We start from the raw sequence: 21258 nt of genomic DNA on the forward strand, positions 1-21258 counted from the left end.
AGTGTGTTTTAAAAATTGCACAGGAGCTGCTGTATTGAGAAGCCTGATGAAACAGGCGGGCTCATCCCTTTTAAAGGAGTTTTACAGGCTCCCCAGGGGTGGGGGTTGGGGGCTGATTTTCCATGTGAGGAGCTGGAATCCACTGGGTACTGTCTTTCACTTTGAACTTGAGCCGATGGAACTGTCTTGCCCGGCTGACTTGTTTGACTCTTCTATTGATTTCCATTTTGCCAAGGAGGCACTATTGCTTTGTCTTATTATTTATTTCTCTGTGCTCCTTGACTGCCCCCAAGCTCCACTTCCTGCCTTCAGTGATGTACAAGGCCATTAAGCAAAAGTGTGGTTTGCAGGTCGGCTCGTGGCTGCAGCAGCTCCAGGGAGCTGGCGGGCAGCGGGCTGCACTTGTGATTGGATTCGGCTGGTGAACTGGTTTGTGCACCACCTAGGAGCCTTGCTGAGCAAGTTTACCAGCCTTTCTGCAACTGTCTCTGAACACAAAAGGAGAATTCTTTGTTTCATGTTCCGTCTTGTTTAACTTCCAAGCCTCACTATCCCCAGTGTGGGAGCTTAATAGTCTAAATTTGTGATTAGTTAAGAAAAAACGCCAGACGCATATAGACCAGGGGTTATTGTCATGTGGCAAGATGTGAGAGATGTTTAATTTTTTTCTTTGTGCTTTTGTGAATTTCCCCAAATTTCTACAACAAAAAAAGTGTTCATTTTGTAATCAAGAAGATCAAAACCAAAAAACATGGGATAGCTTTTGGAGGACAAACTGAGACTGGGTCTTATTTTGGGGGGAAAGATTTTGGGAAAAGCTGTTCTTTGTAACTGGTTCCCTTCATGTGATTTTGGGGGTCCTGTTGGGCTTGTTAAACATGGGTCATCAAAGGTGATAAATTATTCTGTCTCAAATGGAAAGTCTCCTGTTACAGTCTACAGGCACCACATGTATCAGGCTATTAAAATACTTGACCCAATGCAGATAGTTTCTCCACAGATTAGAGAGATCAGAAATGTTTTGCCAGAGGATTTGGTTGTTTTGAAGTAGCAGAAACTAGCAAGGGAATAGGGCTGCTGCTGTTACATTTGATTGCAACACAGTCGTATGATGTAATTTTGTGACTTGTTTTTCTAGGCTTCAATGGACTAGGGATGATCCAGTCTTCATGGGTTAGGGAATCTTCATGCATTAGGAAATATTAGGAGGGAAGGTTCAGGATTGAAATGGGTGACAGTGCATTAAAAAAGAGAATTCTGCCATTTGCAACAACATGAGTAAACCTTGAGGACATTATACTGCGTGATAAGAGCCGGTCATAGAAGGACTCGAGCCACACACCACGTATGTGATGAATCTAAAATCGTCAGACTTAGAGGAGGGGAGAGTGGGATGCTGGTTGCCAGGTCCTGGGGGAGGGGAAAATGAACAGAAATGAGTCAAAGGGCATGAAGTTTCAGTTATACCAGGTGAATAGGTCCTAGAGGCCTACCATACAGCATCAAATGCCTATAGTTAACAATCTGTATACTTAAACATTTGTCAAGAGGTTAGATCTTATGTTAAATGTTCTTACCCCATTATATGTATATACATATTAACATTGGGTTGGCCAAAAGTTTCCTTTGGGTTTTCCCATAACATCTTATGGAAAAAACCGCAATGGAACCTTTTGGCTGACCCAGTAAAAGGCGGAGAGGGAACTGTGTTGGACATGTTTGTGGCATAGATTATTGTGGTGATGGTTTCATGGGTGTATACTTATCTTTGAAACATTGTTGCATATGTTAATTATGTACAGCTTTCTGTATGTTAAAAAGAGGGTGACAGGTTTCTAGAAAGAGTCAAGCCGCAGGGGGAGAGCAGATTAGCACACGGATGGACCCATCAGGCGGGTGAGTGGGCAGTCCTGGAGGAGTCAGGTCCCATTTCACAGACTTTCAGTTCCGAGTCAGTGTCCAGGGAAGAGGTCCGGGTGCCCCCGGACTGTGTTGGTCTTGGCCGTGGAGGGGGAGCAACAGTCCTTTCCTGTGCTCCCCAGATGCCCTCGCGGCTGGTGTTTCACTTGACAACTGTATCAGATCTTAAAGCCAAGCTCTTTGTTGAGGCTTTCACTATTATTATTATTAATTTATCCATTTGGCTGTGCAGGGTCTTAGCTGCGGCTTGCAGGCTCTTTCATTGTAGCATGTGGGGTCTAGTTTCCCGACCTGGGATCGAATTCGGGCCCCCTGCATTGGAAGCATGGAGTATTAGCTACTGGGCCACCAGGGAAGTCCCACCTTTGCTGAGTCTTGGTTTTCCTTCTTTCCTGGTGTCTTTTGCCCTTTTATTTCATACCCTGGAATCATCCCTTTTCTCAAGGAACTTAATTCTAATCGCTGTGCATAGCTGCCACGCCGAAAGACCAGGTAAACGGACGGCCAGGTAGATGGAAATGCTGGGAAGTTTTCAGAAGAGCGTTTCACCGTACCCACAGCAACGCATGCCTGTAAGCGGGGCAGTCCCTGGGCTGGGACTGGCCGCCGCGGTGGCGTTGCAGAGCAGGATTCTTGCTGTCACGTATTTTGAGCATTACGTCACCCTGCTTGGAGGTTCATGATGGCAGGATCCGTACATTAAGTTTGAGCCAAAGCAGACGGCTTGGTTCCCATCCAAGGATTATTTATGGAGTGGCTAGAAGAACATGTCAGGGTTCAGCAGGGTGGACATTTATGTTCAGATGTGTTTAGGATTTGTCAGTTGGGGGATGGGGTTAGGAAAAGTTTCTAAACTTACTTTAGGAAGCCAGCTACAGAAACTCCCGACCATTAACATTTTCACAGTTTAAGACAATTGTGGTAAAAAAACATGTAACATAAAATTGGCCATCTTAACTGTTTTTAAGTGTCCAGTTCAGTAGGTATTAAGTGTATTTACGTTAGACAGTCATCACTACTACCCAATGCCAGAGTTCTTTGCATCTTGGAAAGCTGAAAGCCTGTACCCAATAAAGAATTTTCACAGTTTTGGAGTGAAGACCAAAAAAATAAAATAAAATAAAATTCTCCCTTTGATCCCAGCATGAACATGAGCAGGGCAGCCAGTCTGGCATTGTGACTCCCCGCAGCTGAACAGAGCCACTGTCTGTACGCTCTGTCGTTTCTTGGCTTCCTGAGATGCCGAGGGTCCTTGTGTGGCCTGCCTTGCTCCCACGTATCGGGGACACGATGTGCAGGTGAGGGCCTGGTGGCTGCCTGCCCTGTTTTCGACAGCTGACTCTGGAATCCCTCCCTTGTGATGGCCTTGAAGCCCTCCTCTCTGGACCGTCACGGTTACCCTGTGGCCTTGCCCATCGAGCTGCTGCATTCTCTGAAAATAGCACCGGCAGCTCCTGGATTTAGTGGAAATGTGTGGACTCCTAAGGGAACCACACGGAAAGAGTATCGACTTCTATAAAAGGCTTTGTAAAAAAAAAAATTGAAATTGTGTAATTTGGGTTATGGATTTTACTTCAAAGAGGGGAATTCTCAACATCCTCATGTTGAGAATGCAAATACCCCAACCTTCATCTTCCCTCTTTGACAATCAGGAGAGAGAACTTGAGACTTCCCTGGTAGCTCAGCTGGTAAAGAATCCGCCTGCAATTTGGAGACCCCAGTTCCATTCCTGGGTTGGGAAGATCCCCTGGAGAAGGGAGAGGCTACCCACTCCAGTATTCTTGGGCTTCCTTGGTGGCTCAGACGGTAAAAGAATGCACTTGCAATGCAAGAGACCTGGGTTTGATCCCTGAGTTGGGAAGGTTCCCTGCAGGAGGGCATGGCAACCCACTGTAGTGTTTTTGCCTGGAGAATCCCCATGGACAGAGAACCCTGGTGGGCTACCATCCATGGGGTGGCAAAGAGTCGGACATGACTGAGCGATTAAGCACAGCACAGCCCAGAAGAACTTCATGTAATCCTTTATGGTTATTTGTCACTTTTCAAAACTCAGAGTTTTCCCCTTTATTCTGGTTCTTCGTTTGCTTTCCCCACTCCGAAACAGGGACAACAGCCAAACCACACAGCCCTGACATGAAGACAGAGATGTAGCCCAGATTGGTTTCCTGATGGGGGGTTAGGGTGCTGAGCTGGTGCCCCGTGAGTGCGCTGTGACCTTGAAGCTTGTGTGCTGTGGTCGGAGGCCCTTTACTGGAGAGGTAGAAGTGTTTGTCATGGGGTTGTTTAGGGCCGTAGTTGTGGCATGCAAGCTCTTAGTTGTGACATGTGGGATCTAGTTCCCCCACCAGGGATTGAACCCTGGCCCCCTGCATTGGGAGCTCTCAGTCTTAGCCACTGGACTACCAGGGAAGCCCTCCCCTCCCCCCCCTTTTTTAAAATAATTGATTAATTTATCTGACTGCATCAGATCATTGTTGTCTTGTGCGGGATCTTTGGTTGCAGCGAGCAGTTTCTCTAGTTGTGGCTCAGGGGCTCAGCAGTTGTGGTGGGCAGGCTCAGTTGCCCTGGGGCTTATGGGATCTTAGTTCTCTGACCAGGGATTGAACCTGAGTCCTCTGCCTTGGAAGGTGGATTCTTAATCACCGGACCACTAGGTAAGTCCCTCAGCACACCGTTTCTAAGCCACCAGGAGGATCTGCTTTCTTTAATGCAGGAGGAGAAAAAAGGACTTTAGGCTTTCTGATTTTCTGACTTTCATTAAAATACTTTTCGTGGTGGATGGGTGTCGCTGTTTTTCAAAATGGGTTTATTACACGCTGGTGCTCTTACTGCTAAGAGCACAGAACTTTGTCACTGCTGCCAGCGGTAAGTCTCTGGGCCCAGCATAGAGGTTATAGAGCCAGGAGGCCATGGGAAGCCTTCTCCAAGCACCCTTTCTTTCTCCCAGGACAGAGGCTATGATTTCATCTTAAACTTGGTTCCATCCACGTGCATAGAATCCAGCCAGGAGGAAAGAATAGCAGCAAATTTTTCCTCCGTCCCTCTTTGGGCCCTAATTATAAAACTTGTCACTCGGCAGCTATCTCAGCCTGAGTTGTTATTCTGATTGGTTAAAAATAGGAGTGTTGTGCTCACGGGACACCAGGAGGGTTTCCCTGGAACTCCAGACGAGCCACATGGAACTGCCTGGGAAGCAGGGACCCCAGAAAACCCCCAAGCGCTGCCCTGCTTTTGTTGGGGGGAACTTGCTCCTCTCCATGGGAATTCTCCAGGCAAGAATACTGGAGTAGGTGGCCATTTCCTTTTCTAGGTATACATATGTCCCCTCCCTTTTGGACCTCCCTCTCACCTCCCACCTCGCTATGTCCTTTTCTTTTTAATAAACTTTATTTTTAGACTAGTTTTAGGTTTAGAGAAAAATTGAGAAGATAGTACATCGAGTTCTCATACACCCCCCATGCAGTGTCTGCTATTATTGACATGTTAGTTTGCTGTGTTTATATGCAGCTGGTACTGATCAGTTACTGTGATCAGCAGAATAATGACTGGAACCTGGCCTTAGGTCACATGGCAAAAGAGGGATTGAGAGCACGGGTAGGATTTAGGTTGCTCATCAGTGGACCTGAAACTCGAGAGATTGTCCAGGTCGGTGCAGTGTTATCACAAGGGTTCTTAAAGCCAGAAGCGGGACTCTGAAAAGAGACCTAGAGAGATGGCAGTGTGGGGAACTTGTCCTGGTGTTTCTGGCTTTGAATATAGAGGAGGGGCCGTGAGCCAAGTAACGTGAGAGGCCTTTTAAAGCTGGACAAGGCAGGCAAATGAATTCTCACCTAGAGCCCCTAGAAAGAAGATATCTGTTGACACCTTGATTTCTGCTCAGATCAGCTTTAGACCTCTGATGTACAGAACTGTAAGAGAGGAAGCTTTTTTTTTTGGGTGTGGATCATTTTTAAAGTCTTTACTGAATTTGCTACAGTATCGCTTCTGTTTTCGGTTTTGGTTTTTTGGCTGTGAGACATGTGGGATGGTAGCTCCCGACCAGGAATCAAACCTGCACCCCCTGCACGGGAAGGTGAAGTCTTAGCCACCGGAATATCAGGGAAGCTCCAATACGTTTTTTTTGTTGTTGTTGTTGTTTTTATTAGTTGGAGGCTAATTACTTCACAACATTTCAGTGGGTTTTGTCATACATTGATATGAATCAGCCATAGAGTTACACGTATTCCCCATCCCGATCCCCCCTCCCACCTCCCTCTCCACCCGATTCCTCTGGGTCTTCCCAGTGCACCAGGCCCGAGCACTTGTCTCATGCATCCCACCTGGGCTGGTGACCTGTTTCACCATAGATAGTATACATGCTGTTCTTTTGAAATATCCCACCCTCACATTCTCCCACAGAGTTCAAAAGTCTGTTCTGTATTTCTGTGTCTCTTTTTCTGTTTTGCATATAGGGTTATCGTTACCATCTTTCTAAATTCCATGTATATGTGTTAGTATGCTATAATATTCTTTATCTTTCTGGCTTACTTCACTCTGTATAATGGGCTCCAGTTTCATCCATCTCATTAGGACTGATTCAAATGAATTCTTTTTAACGGCTGAGTAATATTCCATGGTGTATATGTACCACAGCTTCCTTATCCATTCATCTGCTGATGGGCATCTAGGTTGCTTCCATGTCCTGGCTATTATAAACAGTGCTGCGATGAACACTGGGGTACACGTGTCTCTTTCAGATCTGGTTTCCTGTGTATGCCCAGAAGTGGGATTGCTGGGTCATACGGCAGTTCTATTTCCAGTTTTTTAAGAAATCTCCACACTGTTTTCCATAGTGGCTGTACTAGTTTGCATTCCCACCAACAGTGTAAGAGGGTTCCCTTTTCTCCACACCCTCTCCAGCATTTATTGCTTGTAGACTTTTGGATAGCAGCCATCCTGACTGGCATGTAATGGTACCTCATTGTGGTTTTGATTTGCATTTCTCTGATAATGAGTGATGTTGAGCATCTTTTCATGTGTTTGTTAGCCATCTGTATGTCTTCTTTGGAGAAATGTCTGTTTAGTTCTTTGGCCCATTTTTTTACTGGGTCATTTATTTTTCTGGAATTGAGCTGCAGGAGTTGCTTGTATATTTTTGAGATTAATCCTTTGTTTCTTCATTTGCTATTATTTTCTCCAATACGTTTTTTTGTTTTAAGGTATTATGTGGTAACTTGATGCAGAAGCAGTAGAAAACTAACATGATGATTGTTACCAAAGTCCATCTTTTCTTTAGTTTTCTTTCTGCCTGCAGATGCATTTAGTTGTCATTTGGGTTGTAACAGGTTCTCAGACTTCCCCTTGTTTTGACCTTGACAGTTTTGAGGAGTGTACTGGTCAGACATTTTGTGGAATGTTCCTTAATTGGAATTTGTCTGAAGTTTTTCTCATGACTAGAATGGGGTTAAGTTAAGGGTGTTTGGGAGGAGAAATGGGGTAAAGTGCTATTCTTATTGCATCCTGTCAGAGGATTATGACTGATATTGGCCTTTATCACCTGGCCAAGGTATTGCTTGCCAAGTTTCTCCACTGAAAAGTTACTGCCTCCACTTCCCGTACTGTGGGACTTTTTCTTTTTCTCTCTCTTTTTTTTTTTTTTGGAGCACTTTTTAACTTTTCAGCCACTACAAGGTACTCTAGGATCATCTTATATCTTTCCTGCTCCAGATCTAGAATCAGCCATTTTCCCGAAGAGTCCCAGTTCCTTTTATTGGAGGTTGGTAGAAACCAAGACCTGGGTGCTGGGTGTGTGCTTCTGGCTTCTGGGTCCTCTCTGCTAACAGAACAAGGAAATCTATGTATATACACACATAAACCTTTGTATACACACACATCAGTAAGTGTTTCTGTATGTAGCCATCTGTATCTGTGGTCGACTACACGTCATCCATACCTGTGTCTTTGCCTCTAAGTGCTGTATCTTTAATTTGGCGGCAGTGATCTCCATCGCTACGCGCGGGCTTTCTCTAGGTGCAGAGAGCAGGGTTCCGCTCTCGGGTGGCGTGTGCGGGCCTCTCCCCGTGGTGGCCTCTCTTGTTCTGGGGCCCAGCCTCCAGGCGCACGGGCTTCAGTAGCTGTGGCACAGGGGCCTAGTTGTTGCAGCAGATGGGATCTCCCCAGACCAAGGATCAAACCCTGTCCCCTGCATTGGCAGGTGGATTCTTAACCACTGGTCCGTCAAGGAAGTCCTAATTACCGTAGTTCTTGGCTCTTTGCCTTGCTTACCTGTAAACTCTCACTCCAGTTAGTCAAAGTTTGTTGCTGAATCCACGAAAAGACACCGGGATTCTTGGCTTCCGGAGGAGAAGAATTCAATCCGGGGCCAGAGACGATGCTTGATCGCTCAGAGCTTTTGTGTAATAAAGTTTTATTAAAGTATAACGGAGATAGAGAAAGCTTCGGACATAGACATCAGAAGGGGATAGAAAGACTACCCACTTGCTAGTGTCAGCAATGGAGTTATATACTCTCCAGTGAATCCAAAGAATGTCTGGAGGTTGTAAAGACCTCACCAGACCTACTCCCATAATTTACATTTTAAGATAACAGAATTAGCCAGAAGGTTTAATCCAGAGACTGTCCTCAGGTAGGATACATTATTGTTATACAATCCTTGTAAAGACCAGACCTACTCCCATAATTTACATTTTAAGATAACAGGATTAGCCAGGAGGTTTAATCCAGAGACTGTCCTCAGGCAGGATACATTATTGTTATATAATCCTAAGGAATGTAGAGGAAAAAAAGATTGTCCTTTCTTCCTCCTTGAGAATTCCAGACCCCTCTCTCCTTGGGGACCCCTGGACTTCTTATTGACCTGCCTAGGAAATGACTCTCTCAGTTAGAAACCTGGCTGTCACCTTCCATCATCCTCTTTCTTAATTGTTGGTTTCTAGTATTCCAGAAATGTATCAGAATTGTTAGCAGTGGACTCTGTAGAGTATAGTACTAAGCATGTTTCTTTGGCCTTTCTTCCTAAAGACTCTGTTCATTTCCACAGTTGCTTAAGTCCAACCCTTTTCCTATATATCCGTCACTCTCTTTTCATACATTTGTAATACAATTTGATTTTTTTTTTTTTTTTTGGTCATATTCTGCATTCACTTGGGAACCCCTGGACCTCCTAAATGATTTTTTTTTCCAAAATTTGCAAACACGAAAGTTCACTCTTTATGCTGGAAACATCAGTGGATTTTGACAAAGGCACCATGTCATGTGTATACAATTAGAGTATCATACAGAATAGTTTCACCACCCTAAAATTCCCCCACATTTGACTAATTCAGCCCCTTCTTGGTAATCACAGATTTTTCTACCCTTGCTGTATTTCCCTTTTTTTTTTTCCCCCAGAATAATTAGAATTGTGCAGAATGTAGCCTTTTCAGGAGGACTTCTTTCACTTAGCAATATGGATTTAAGGTCTCTCTTTTCATGGCTTGGTAATTTGCTTCTTTTCATCACTGAAAAATACTCTGTTGAATTATGTACCACAGTTTGATTATCTATTCACCTGTTGAAGGACGTCTTGGTTGTTTCCAATTTGGGATAATTACGAATACAACTTCTGTAAGTATTTGTGTGCAGGTTTTTGTGTGGGTGTGAATTTTCAAAACAGTTGGATGAATACTTAAGAGTGTGATTGCTCTGGTATAAGACTACATGTAACTCATCAAGAACAACCAGACTGTCTTCCAAAGTGACTACCCTAAGCATTCCCATCAGCAATGCATAAGTTCCTGTTGCTGGCATCCGTGTCAGCAATTGGCGTGTGATACATTTTGAGTTAATTTTTGAAAGGTATAGGATCTGTGTCTTAGGTTTGTATTCTTTCATATGGATGTCCAGTTGTTTCAGAACCATCTGGTGAAAGGACTATCCTTCATTGAATTACTTTTGCTCCTTTGTCAAAGATCAGTTAATTGTACTTGTAGGATATATTTGTGAGGTCTGATTCTGTTCCATTGACCTGTGTATTTTATTGCACATACCACACTGTCTTAATTACTATAGCTTGTTACAGTAGTTAAGTCTTGAAATTGTATAGCTTGAGTCCTCCAACTTTGTTCTTCTTCAGTAGTATTATTATTGACTCCTCTAGGCCTTTGTCTTTTCAAGTAGACTTTCTAATCAATTTATTAGTATCTACAAAATGGCTTGCCAAGATTATGGTTGTGTTGCCTTGAATCTGTAGATCAGGTTGGGATGACTTGACATCTTAACAGTACAGAATCTTTCAGCCCAAGAACATGGATTATGTTTCCATTTGTTTAGATCTTCTTTGAGTCCTTTCATCAGAGTTTTGTATTTTTTTTGCATATAGATCCTGTGCATATTTAGATTTCTGCCTGATAAAAACATCTTTTGCTATTGTCAATGGTATTTACATTCTTGTCAAATTCCAATTGTTCATTGCTGGTATTTGGGAAAGCACTTGTCATTTACCCTTCTGTCTGACAGCCTTTCTATGTTTGCTTATTAGTTCCTTAAGTTTTTTTTTTTTTTTTTTTTTGGTTAATGATTCTTTGGGATTTTCCTGTAAAAACAAGCATGTCATCTGTGGACAAAGGCAGTTTTGTTTCTTCCTATTGATTCATCAGTTTCTTTAATAGATATAGATCTATTCAAATGATTTAGCTCTCCGTGTGAATTTTTTTTGGTAATTTGTGTCTTTCAAGAAATTGGTACATCTCCTGTAAATTATCAAATTTGTGAGTATATAATTGTTCATACATTCCTTTATTATTCTTTTAATATCTTAAGGAACATTTCTGATATTGGTAATTTGTATCTTACCTCCTTTTTCCTTCCTTAGCCTAGCTAGAGGCTTGTCACTTTTATTGATCTTTTCAAAGAATCAGATTTTGGTTTTATTGATTCTTTTTTTTTTTTGCTATTGTTTTTCTATTTTGAATTATGTTGGGTTTTTTGGCTCAAGTTTTTATTATTTTCTTCTGCTTTCTTTAGGGTTATGTTGCTCTTCTTTCTGTAGTTTCCTAAAGGAGAAGCTTAGAGTATTCTAGTGTTAGAGCTGAACCCAGAAGTCCGCTCATCACTTTTTAACTGCTGCTCTTCCCACCTTCTTCCAGGTGAGGGGGCCAGGTTGGCTGTGTTGGCGTAAAACTTGCTGCCCATTGCAAAAGCTCCTGAGTCTTGAGTCTTTCCAAACAGAAAGACTTCTTCTGTGTGGTACAGATAGACAATGGAATAGTACTCAGTCATAAAAAAGAATGCAATGATGCCATTTTCAGTAACTTGGATGGACCTAGAGATTATCATACTAAGTAAATCTGAGAAAGACAAATATTATAGCACTTAAATATAGACGCTAAACTACGACATGAATGAGCATGTCTATGAAACAGAGACACACTCACAGACGTGGAGGGGGAGGGTGGGCTCAGGAGGGCTGGACTGGGAGTTTGAGGCTAGCAGAAGCCAGCGATTATACATAGGATGGATAAACAACAAGATTCTACTGTATATGGTTAATCTGGACTGTTTACAATAGCCAAGACATGAAAGCAACCTAAGTGTCCCTCAGTAGTTGAATGGTTAAAGGAGACGTGGTCCATATATACAGTGGAATATTCCTCAGTCACCAAAAAAATGAAATAATGTCATTTGCAGCATCATGGATGACCTAGAGATTACCATACTAGGTGAAGTAAGTCAGAAAGAGAAATAGCTTATGGTGGCACTTATATGCGGAATCTAAAGTGGGATAGAAATGAACATATCTTCAAAACAAACTTACAGACATAGAGAGCAGACTTGTGGTTGGGGGTGTGGGAGGAGAGGGGGATTAGGAGTTTGGGGCTAGCAGATGGAAACTATGTGTAGAACGGATAGGGCAGGAATAGAGACATAGGTGTAGAGTGAGGGAAAGAGAGGGCGGGACTAACGAGAGAGTAGCCTTGACATATAACACACACTCCACATGTAATAGATGGTTAGTGGAAGGTCGCTGTAAAACAGGGATCTCAGCCTGGGGTCTGTGACGACCTAGAGGGGTGGGAAGGGGGCTAGGTTGGAGGAGGGAGGCTCCACGGCTGATTCTTGTTGTGTGGCAGAAACCAACACAACATTGTAAAGCAATTATTCTCCAACTAAAAATAAATAAATTTTAAAAGTGAACAAAATCTCTCTGAATAGCACAGGGAGCTATATTCAATATCTTGTGATAAACCATAATGGAGAAGAATATGAAAAAAAAGTGTATATATGTGTACCGAAATCACTTTGCTGTACAGAGTAAATGAACACATTATAAACCAGCTATCCATCTATAAAATTTAACACAATTTTTTAAAAAATTAAAAAGAAAGAGGCTGCTGGTGCTGTTGCTGCCCCGCCTTCCCGGCGGGCTGCTGGCTGTCCATCCCAGTGCTCACACGCGTCTTGTCCTCTTGTCTCTTGAAGGTCGCCTGGTGGGTGCCCTGGACGCGGTGCTGGATTCCAACGCCCGGGTTGCTCCGTTTCGAATTCTGCTCCAGGTGCCCGGCTCCCAGGTGTATTCCCCCATAGCATGTGGTGAGTTACTGAGCGGATCGGACGTTTACTGGGCCGTGGCCACGGGTGAGTTTCACCCCAGGTGGAGCGTTCCCACCTTGAGGTCTGAGCATGGGTATCTGCATGCTGGTGATGCTTGAAGGTAACTCGTTGAACCTCATCCGCTGCTGTGAGCTCTCTTCTTTCTCTCAACCATCAGAAGCATGTAGTAGTCCTTAAGGATGGACAGCCAGGTTGGACAGACGGTCCAAGTGGTGTGTGGTTCCTGGAGGAACCCAGCCATTTGCTTTTCCGTCTTGTGTCTGACATAACACAGGAGTCCCAGGTGTGAGTGCACGCCATGATGGTGCAGGGGAAGCGTCCCGGGCTGGGTCTGTCTCAGGCCCGTCTTGGTCCTTGTTCCACGTGTGCACTGCATCCCTGGACAGCTGGGCTCCGCGGGAGTTTAGAAACCACCTTCCCATCTTCTCTGAGTTTCAGCTGCTCCCACACGCACCGTTCCGGGCTCTGCCGGGACACTCAGGTCCTCTGGGAATCATGGCATCGTGAGAAGCCCCTTCTGTTAAAAAACAAACCTGAGATATGTCTTTTTATTTATTTTTCAAACACCACAGAAACTTTATTTACACAACCCATGTGAGATTTCTGAACCTGTGCCAGTGAGGCATGACAAGCCCTTTTCTCTCAGGCTTGTTACTGACATATAGGTTAACAGAAATGCAAGTCAAACTTACATACTGTTGACAGATAACTCCTAGTTCTTATTTTAGCACCATCACGGGGATGCTCAAAGGGCAGTCGGTGAGATGTGTCTTTTTAGTTATGCAAGTGATCGTCACACTTCAGAAATTAGAAAATGGGTAAGAAAGAAGGAAAAAGAAGTCATCTATAACATCTTATCCAGGGTAATCACTCTGTGTCTACATGTGTTTCTACACAGAGGTTTCCAGTTGTGGTTTTTTTTTTTTCTCTTAAACAAGTGAAAGCGTTAGTCACTTGGTCATGTCCTACTCTTTGCAACACCATGGACTGTAGCCCGCCAGACTACTCTGTCCATGGGGTTCTTCAGGCAAGAATGCTGAAGTGGGTTGCCATCCCCTTCTCCAGGGGATTTTCCTGACCGAGGGATTGAACCCTGATCTCCCACACTGCAGGCAGATTCCTGACCATGTGAGCTACCAGGAAAGCCCACATTTTAGTAACTACTGTCAAATTTCAGTGTCACCTTACATTCTCTAATGACATCAGATTACTTTTTTTCCTGGAAAAAATACAGGAAAGGGTAAAGAAGAAAATTGTCATCTTATACCCACCATTTATTACTAACGACTGTTAACATCTTGGAACATTTTTTTTCCCAGCTTGTTTGTTTGGACAAATCATTCTGTATTTGCATAAAGTGATAAAATGATGCATGCTCAATATAATCAATTAGCCCTGGAAAATACAAAGAAAAAAATATATCTTCTTCCCTGCTCCGCCCTGCCACCAGCATCCTAGCCAGCCAACCTCCAGCGACACTGGTTGACGACTTTTTTCCTTCCTTTCTTTTTCTTTTTTTTTTTTTTTTGTATTTTTGGCCATGCTGAGCTTGCTGCCCCAATCAGGGATTGCTCCCAGGACCGTGGCAGTGAAAACTCCGAGTCCTAACCACTGGACCACCAGGGAATTCCCAGCACCACTTGTTAATGCATCTACGCAAGTCCAGGAATAGTTGGGAAGAACGGTAGATGGTGCAGCTTGTCCGAAAGTGCCAGTTGACAATAAAAATATTGTTTTTAGTGGATTTCAATAAAAGGAAAGCTGCTGAAGTGAAATGAAAAAACTGTTAAACTTCAAAGAAATATCCCTTGAACACTGAGTGCTGGTTTTCTAAAGGCTCATTGAAGGTCAAGGGGGTAGATGTTTGAATGTGTGACAGGGTCAGAATTGTAGCTTTTGCAGTGTTTCTACTCAGTGTTCATTGACTCACCTCCCGAAGGACAAGGATGCTATCAGCCTTCTCATCAGTCCCCTGCTGCCCCAGGCTCTCATTTTAACAAGTTTTACTATTAATTGTACGCTGTGATTCTCATTCTGTTCGGTAACTGTGCTCCTCAACATCATTTGGCTCAGTTCTCTATGTAAATCGATTCTGTGCTTCCATCAGGTATGGCTTTCCCAGCATAGCATCTTTTATTTTGGCTCCTTTCTCAGTTGGCGGTATTCCTGTTTTCTTTCCCTAATGATTTCTCACGTGGTTGCAACGCCCTGGTTGGTATGATGGGTTCTGACCAGTCTCTGGGGCTTGGTGGCCATCACTTTGGGGTCTTGCAGTGTTTTGGTGGCGAGGGGGGAAACCTCAGGCTGGCCTGATGCGCCCTGCCCCCGACCCCGCGCTGTGGGTGATGTGCTTTTCATGGGTATAACTGCTTTTTTTATCTCTGAGGTTTCGCAACATTAGTCACTTTAGTAACACCCTTATAATCTGTTACTCCCTGGAGCACTTTGTGTTACATTTTTCTGAAACTCCCATGTGCTCTTCCAGGACTTAAGATGGATTTCTTTATTCATTTCAGGAAACTTTCTTAATATCATTCTGTGTATGTGTTACATTGTAAAAAATGCATTTTATATTCTGTTGATTGGATTTGCCACTTCAAGGACACTTTCTGTTGGACAGCTGTTGTCTGTTTTTCATTTCTGCTTTTCTTTTTTTTGATGAAAAGAGATCTTTGATAAAAGAATTGACCATACAGGAGCACTCCCCTTTCACAGTATTCCCTTTTACTTCTTACGTGCGTTATTGGTTATGCTGTAAGATTTCCTGGTTACAGCACTAAAGGGCAGAAAAAGGAATGTATATAAGGCAGTATTTCTGTTAGGTGCAGTAAGCGTGGGCTTCCCCAATGACTCAGCGGTAAAGAATCTGCCTGCCAATGCAGGAGACGCAGGTGACACAGGAGACGTGGGTTCGATCCCTGGGTTGGGAAGATGCTCTGGAGGAGAGCATGGCAACCCACTCCAGTATTCTTGTCGGAAACGTCCTGTGGACAGAGCAGCCTGGGGCCACAGTCCCTGGGGTCGCAAAGAGTCAGACAGAGTGACTGAGCACACACAGTGTAATAGTGTCCTGGGAATACTGTGTTTTTCTTCATCTGTCCTTTTCAGCTGCACTCTGCGTGCTGGTTGTATGGCCCTTTCCTCTAAGGGAATTCTGTTTTCGGCAGTGTTTCCCAGACTCTGCTGCCTTTAACTGACCTACTAATTTTGTTGTCATGTGGTTTAAAAAAAAAAAAAAAACTAAGCGAGTGATTTGGCCTCGTGGGGTCCTAGTTGTGGCACTCGGGACCTTCACTGCGTCACGCGCGATCTTCGTTGTGGTGGTGTGGCGCGCAGGCTCGGTAGTTGTGGGAGGCAGGATCTTACTTCTAAACCAGGGGTCAAACCCGCCTCCCCTGCTTTCCAAGGTGGATTCATAACCCCTGGACTCCCAGGGAAGTCCCCGCGTTGTCAGCAGGTTTGATCCTCAGTTCACTTTCTTAGGTCTCCAGTCTCCCATTTTATCTTTGTAATTTCACCATCACATCTTTGAGCGCTTGTTTTATTGAGCTCACATTTCTGTTACATGTCTTGGGGCGTGAAGGCTTCGTGGGCATCTCCTCCTCCTCTTCCTCCAGGACGGTGAGCACCTTGTTCTTCTCTCTCCATCCCCTTGCTGCCAGCGGTTTAGCTTGGTTGCTGTGCTGTTCCTCCCCTTTCTTGCTCACGCTGGGAAATGGTTCTCCTACACTGTGTAAGCATTAATACTGTGACCGTGGCATTTTGATGTGTATTTTGGGGATGGAGCAGGGGGGCCTGGTGTGCTGCTGGCCAGGACGAGGGGTGGGAGGGGCAAGACCCTGTCCTCCTCTCCTGATTCTCCCTGGATTCCTCTCCTCTGCCCCAGGCAGGGGAGGTGGTCTTGCCCTAGGATTTGAGACTTTTGATGAGAACGTTTGGATTTTTGTCTCCTGCTAGATGAACCTCTGGGGAGTCACCAGTGGGGGGATTAGTGCACAAGCCTGCTGGGGTCCTGAGACCACACAGCCCTGCAGGTCCACAGGAGCCAGTCTGGGCTCCACGGTGACGGGTGACCTGCTTGATGGTGACACAGTGTTCAGCCATTGGCTGTAGCTCGATTTACTCATCCAGACCTTTTATTAGGTACTTAATTGGCTCTGATTTTTATGTAGTTTATAAACCTAAATGAGCATCCAGACACTTAAATATTTCAGGCCATCCTGAAGTTCTCTCGTTTGGAATGGTTGATGCTTGTCTTGTACCAGACCTGTGCTGGGTGCCGGGATTCCTGGGTGAGGGTGTGAGAGGCAGTTTCCTCTCCCTGACCTTCTTGGGTCGTGGGGAATCAGAGAGCCAACCTGGAAAAGGCAGGTACAGGTGGAACAGGGCAAGGAACGCAAGAGAGGCCAGGACCCCGGGGGAACACGCACAAGCACACCTCATTTCATTGTACTTCACTGTGCTCTGTAAATGTTGCATTTTTTACCAATTAGCAAGGCTGATCACATGGTTTCGAATTGTAGTGCTGGAGAAGACTCTTCAGAGTCCCTTGGCCAGCAAGGAGATTGAACCAGTCAATCCTAAAGGAAATCAACCCTGAATATTCATTGGAAGGACTGGTGCTGAAGCTGAAGCTACAAGACTTTGGTCACTTGATGAGAGGAGCAGACTCACTGGAAAAGACCCTGATGCTGGGAAAGATTGAGGGCAGGAGGAGAAGGGGATGACAGAGATTGAGATGGTTGGATGGCATTACTGACTCAATAGACATGTATGCTAAGTCGCTTCAGTTGTGTCTGACTCTTTGTGACACCATGATCCGTAGCCTGCCAGGCTTCCCTGTCCCATGGGATCTTCCAGGCAAGAATACTGGAGTGAGTTGCCGTTTCCTCCTCCAGGGGATCTTCCCAAACCAGGGATGGAACCCACGTCTCTCTTGTCTCCTGCATTGGTAGGCATGTTCTTCACGCCTAGCGCCACCTGGGAAGCCCTGAGTTTGAGCAAACTCTGGGAGGTAGTGAAGAACAGGGAAGCCTGGCGTGCTGCAGCCCATGGGGTAACAGAGTTGGACACAGCCGAGCGACTGAACAATGACTGTTGTGTAGGACAAATCAATCCGTGCCATTTTCGAACAGCATTTGTTCACTTTGTGTCTCTGTGTTGCCTTTTGATAACTCCGTCAGTATTTCAGACTTTTCCTTATTGTATTTTGTTACAGTGATCCGTCATCAGTGATCTTTGATGTGACTGATAAAAAGATTGCTGACTTGCTGAAGACTTGGATGATGGTTAGCTTTTTCGTAGCAATAAAGTATTTTTTAAACTAAGGCATGTACATTGTTTATTTAGATATAATGCTATTGCACACTTAATAGACTACAGTGTAGTAGAAACATAACTTTTATAGGTACCATAAAATAAAAAAATTCATGAGACTCCCTTTATTGTGATGTTTACTTTATTGCAGTGGTCTGAACCCGGCCCACAGTATCTCTGGGGTGTGCCTGTACTAAGGAGTTATTGCCTCCAGTGGATATACATTTATAAGGCCGTTTATATATGTATTCCCAAATTACCTGCTATAAAGATTGCGGCAGTTTACACTGGCTGCCTACCCCCTCGCATTGTAGTTGTCCTGAGCACATTTAATTCCTGGAACATTCTTTCTCTTGAACCAAGATCTGCTTCCTTGAGCTATAAAAAGAATAAAACAATGCCATTTGCAGCAACATGGATGGGCCTAGAGAGTGTCATGCTAAGTGAAGCCAGAGAAAGTCAAATATCGTGTGATAGCTCTTATACGTTGTTGCTCTTGTTCAGTTTCTAAGCTGTGTCCAGCTCTTTGCAGCACCACGGACTGTAGCCTGCCTGGCTCCCCTGTCCTTCACTGTCTCCCAGACTTTGCTCAGATTCATGTTCATCGAGTCAGTGATGCTATCTAACCATCTCATCACCTGCCACCCCCTTCTCTTTTTGCCTTCAGTCTTTCCCAGCATCAGGATCTTTTCCAATGAGTCGACTTTTCATGTCAAGTGGCCAAAATATTAAGAGTTTCAGCATCAGTCCTTCCAGTGAATATTCAGGGTCAATTTCCTTTAGGATTGACTGGTTTGATCTCCTTGCTGGTCAAGGGGCTTTCAAGAGTATTCCTCAACACCACAATTTGAAAGCATCGGTGTGAAAGCGGTACAAATGAACTTGTTTACAAAACAGAAATAGGCTCACAGACAAAACAAACATAATTACCAAAGGGGAAAGAGGGGATAGATAAATTAGGAGTTTGGTGTTAACATATACACACTACTATATATAAAATAAACAAGGACCTACTGTATAGTACAGGGAACTCTACTTAATGCTCTGTGTAACCTATATGGGAAAAGAATCTGAAAAAGAATAGATGCAAGCATGTATGTATAATTGACTCAGTTTGCTATACACTAGAAACTAACACAACATTTTAAGTCAGCTATTTGTTGTTCAGTTGCTAAGTCATGTCCAACTCTTTGCGACCCCGTGGCCTGCAGCACACCAGACTCGCCTGTTGTCCACTATCTCCTGGAGTTAGGTGGGATTCATGTCTGTTACATCAGTGATACCATCCAACCATCTTACCTCTGTCGTCCCCTTCTTCTCCTGCCCTCAGTCCCAGCATCAGTCTTTTCCAGTGAGTCAGCTCTTCTTATCAGATGGCCAAAGTATTGGAGGTTCAGCATCAGCTTCCATCAACTATACTCCAATTAAAAAATGAATTTAAAAAGGTCTGCTTCCTTTGGTTTCCACCTGACTGGTGCTCGCCTTGGACCTGACCTATGGCGAGTTAGACAGGCGCGGCCTTCGCCTGTCCTCTTGCCCACTGAAGGTCTGAGTCAGCAGTTGTTCGTCCGGGAGCCCTTCTCTTGGGTGAGGGAGGGGGCGCTGCGGTGGAGATTTGTCTCGGGCCCGTGGTATCGATTTAGGTACTCAGGCCTCTTTACCGGAGGCCCTTGGGCATCTTGTGCTGTGATATTGATTCACCATGTTTAATATTTTATTGTGTCTTGAGCCCTGAGAAAGGCTCCCTGCCCAGGGTCTCCTGTCTCAGATGAAGCACAAACAAGAGCTGTAGGAAGGGCCTGGGCGGCACCGGGACCTGGTCAGAACAGGAAGTGTGGCCCGGGGGTGATTTGTATCTTCACTTGTCTCTGGCTGCTGGCAGGGCAGGGGGTGGGGCGTGATTCCTGAGGATAAGAGTCTCTCTCTCTCTCTTTTTTTTTTTAAAGCAGAGGTGGAAGAGCTGGGTAGGTAATTTTGTGGGTGAACGTGATCATTACTTGGCAGCAGAGATCTGTGGATGGTGTGGGAAGAGAGAGACGTTCCTGTTATTATTACTTTGTTAACTTACATGGACTGAAGTGTTGAACACTGGACCACCAGTGAGTTGTTGTTGCTTCAGATCCCAAGGCTTTATAACCACTGCTGGTTTCAGTGGACAGAAGAGACGGTACGTTTGAGGGCGCGTTATGAGCTCTTTGGAGGGCGCTGGCAGAGGCGTGCGCCCTGTCATTTGGATCAGAACTCAGATGTCCGCCTCCTGCCCAGAGAGACCGCCCCAGGACCCCCTGCCAAGTGCCTCCGCAGTTCTGGCTCCCTTGTCCCCGTAGCACTTGGCTTTACTAGTGTTTCCCTTTTGTTTAAGCACTTGGTCCCTAGTGAAGTTAGTTTTCTCAGGGTGGTGCTCACTACTGACCCTCAGTGCCCAGGGCAGGGTCTGGCCTGTGGGTGAATGAGGGGTCAAGTACGTGAGAGAAGGTCAAGGGCTCAGGAGTCAAGACCGCTGTCCACAGGAGGGGAAGGGAGGTGGCGCGTGTCACCACTGATGAGGTGTCGTGGGTCCTTTCTGAGAAGCCAAGGCCGGGGATGGTCCAGGGCTGTGCGGGGCCTGAGTCTGACCTCTAACCAGCCACCAGGACCACTGCCCAGTAGAACCTGGAGCAAAGGGTCTTGCTTCCTGTCTTTAAAAAGAATTTTTTTTTTATTGTGGTTAAATATAAAATTGATTAGCTTCAACATTTTTTTTTCTTTTCCATTATGATTTATCACAGGATATGGACTATAGTTCCCTGTGCTATATCGTAGGACCTTGTAGTTTACCCATGCTATGTGTAACAGTTTGCATCTGCTAACCCCAAACTCTTAGTACAATAATCTCTAGATTCACCCATATTGCCGCAAACGGCATTATTTCATTCTCTTTTTTTGTGGCTCAATAGTATTCCATTGTATATATATACCACATCTTCTTTATCATTCATGTGTTGATGGACACTTCGTTTGCTTCCGTATCTTGGCTTTTGTGAATAGTTCAGCTTAGCCATTTTTAAAATACTTATTTGGCTGTGCTGGGTCTTAGTTGTGGCATAGGGGATCTAGTTCCCTGACCAGGGATCAAACCTGGGACCACTGCACTGGGAGCATGGTGTCTTAGCCACTGGACCACCAGGGAAGTCCCAGCCTGACCGTTTTTAAGGGAACAGTTCGGAGCATTAAGTGGACTCTTACTGCTGTGCTACCATCGCCACTGTTCATCTCGAGAATTTGCAGACGGAAACTCTGTGCCCATTAAACACCAATTCCCCGTTCCTTCATCCCCCTGGCCCCGGAAACAGCCATCCTGCTTCCTGTCTCTAGGACTTTGATGACCTTAGGAGCTTCGTGTAAGTGGACTCGTGTGGTATGTGTCCTCTTGTGTCCAGCTGACTTCATGAG

General features: G+C 44.8%; 1 protein-coding gene across 4 annotated transcripts in view; it reads left to right on the top strand.

Annotated features, from left to right (window-relative positions):
- Positions 1-21258, top strand: part of TBC1D8 (TBC1 domain family member 8) — a 143569-nt gene that overhangs the window by 37987 nt on the left and 84324 nt on the right. For 2 of the 4 annotated variants that reach the window (XM_043918571.1, XM_043918573.1), the window contains exon 2: positions 12379-12489. The exons of 1 other annotated variant lie outside the window; for it this stretch is intronic. In XM_043918571.1, coding sequence (XP_043774506.1) covers positions 12379-12489 — 111 coding nt within the window. Of the gene's footprint in view, positions 1-12378; positions 12535-21258 lie in introns of all 4 variants that reach the window. One more of the 4 variants, XM_043918570.1, reaches the window with a different exon arrangement.

This window comes from Cervus elaphus, chromosome 11 (assembly GCF_910594005.1).
Source record: "Cervus elaphus chromosome 11, mCerEla1.1, whole genome shotgun sequence".
NCBI classification, from domain to species: domain Eukaryota; kingdom Metazoa; phylum Chordata; class Mammalia; order Artiodactyla; family Cervidae; genus Cervus; species Cervus elaphus.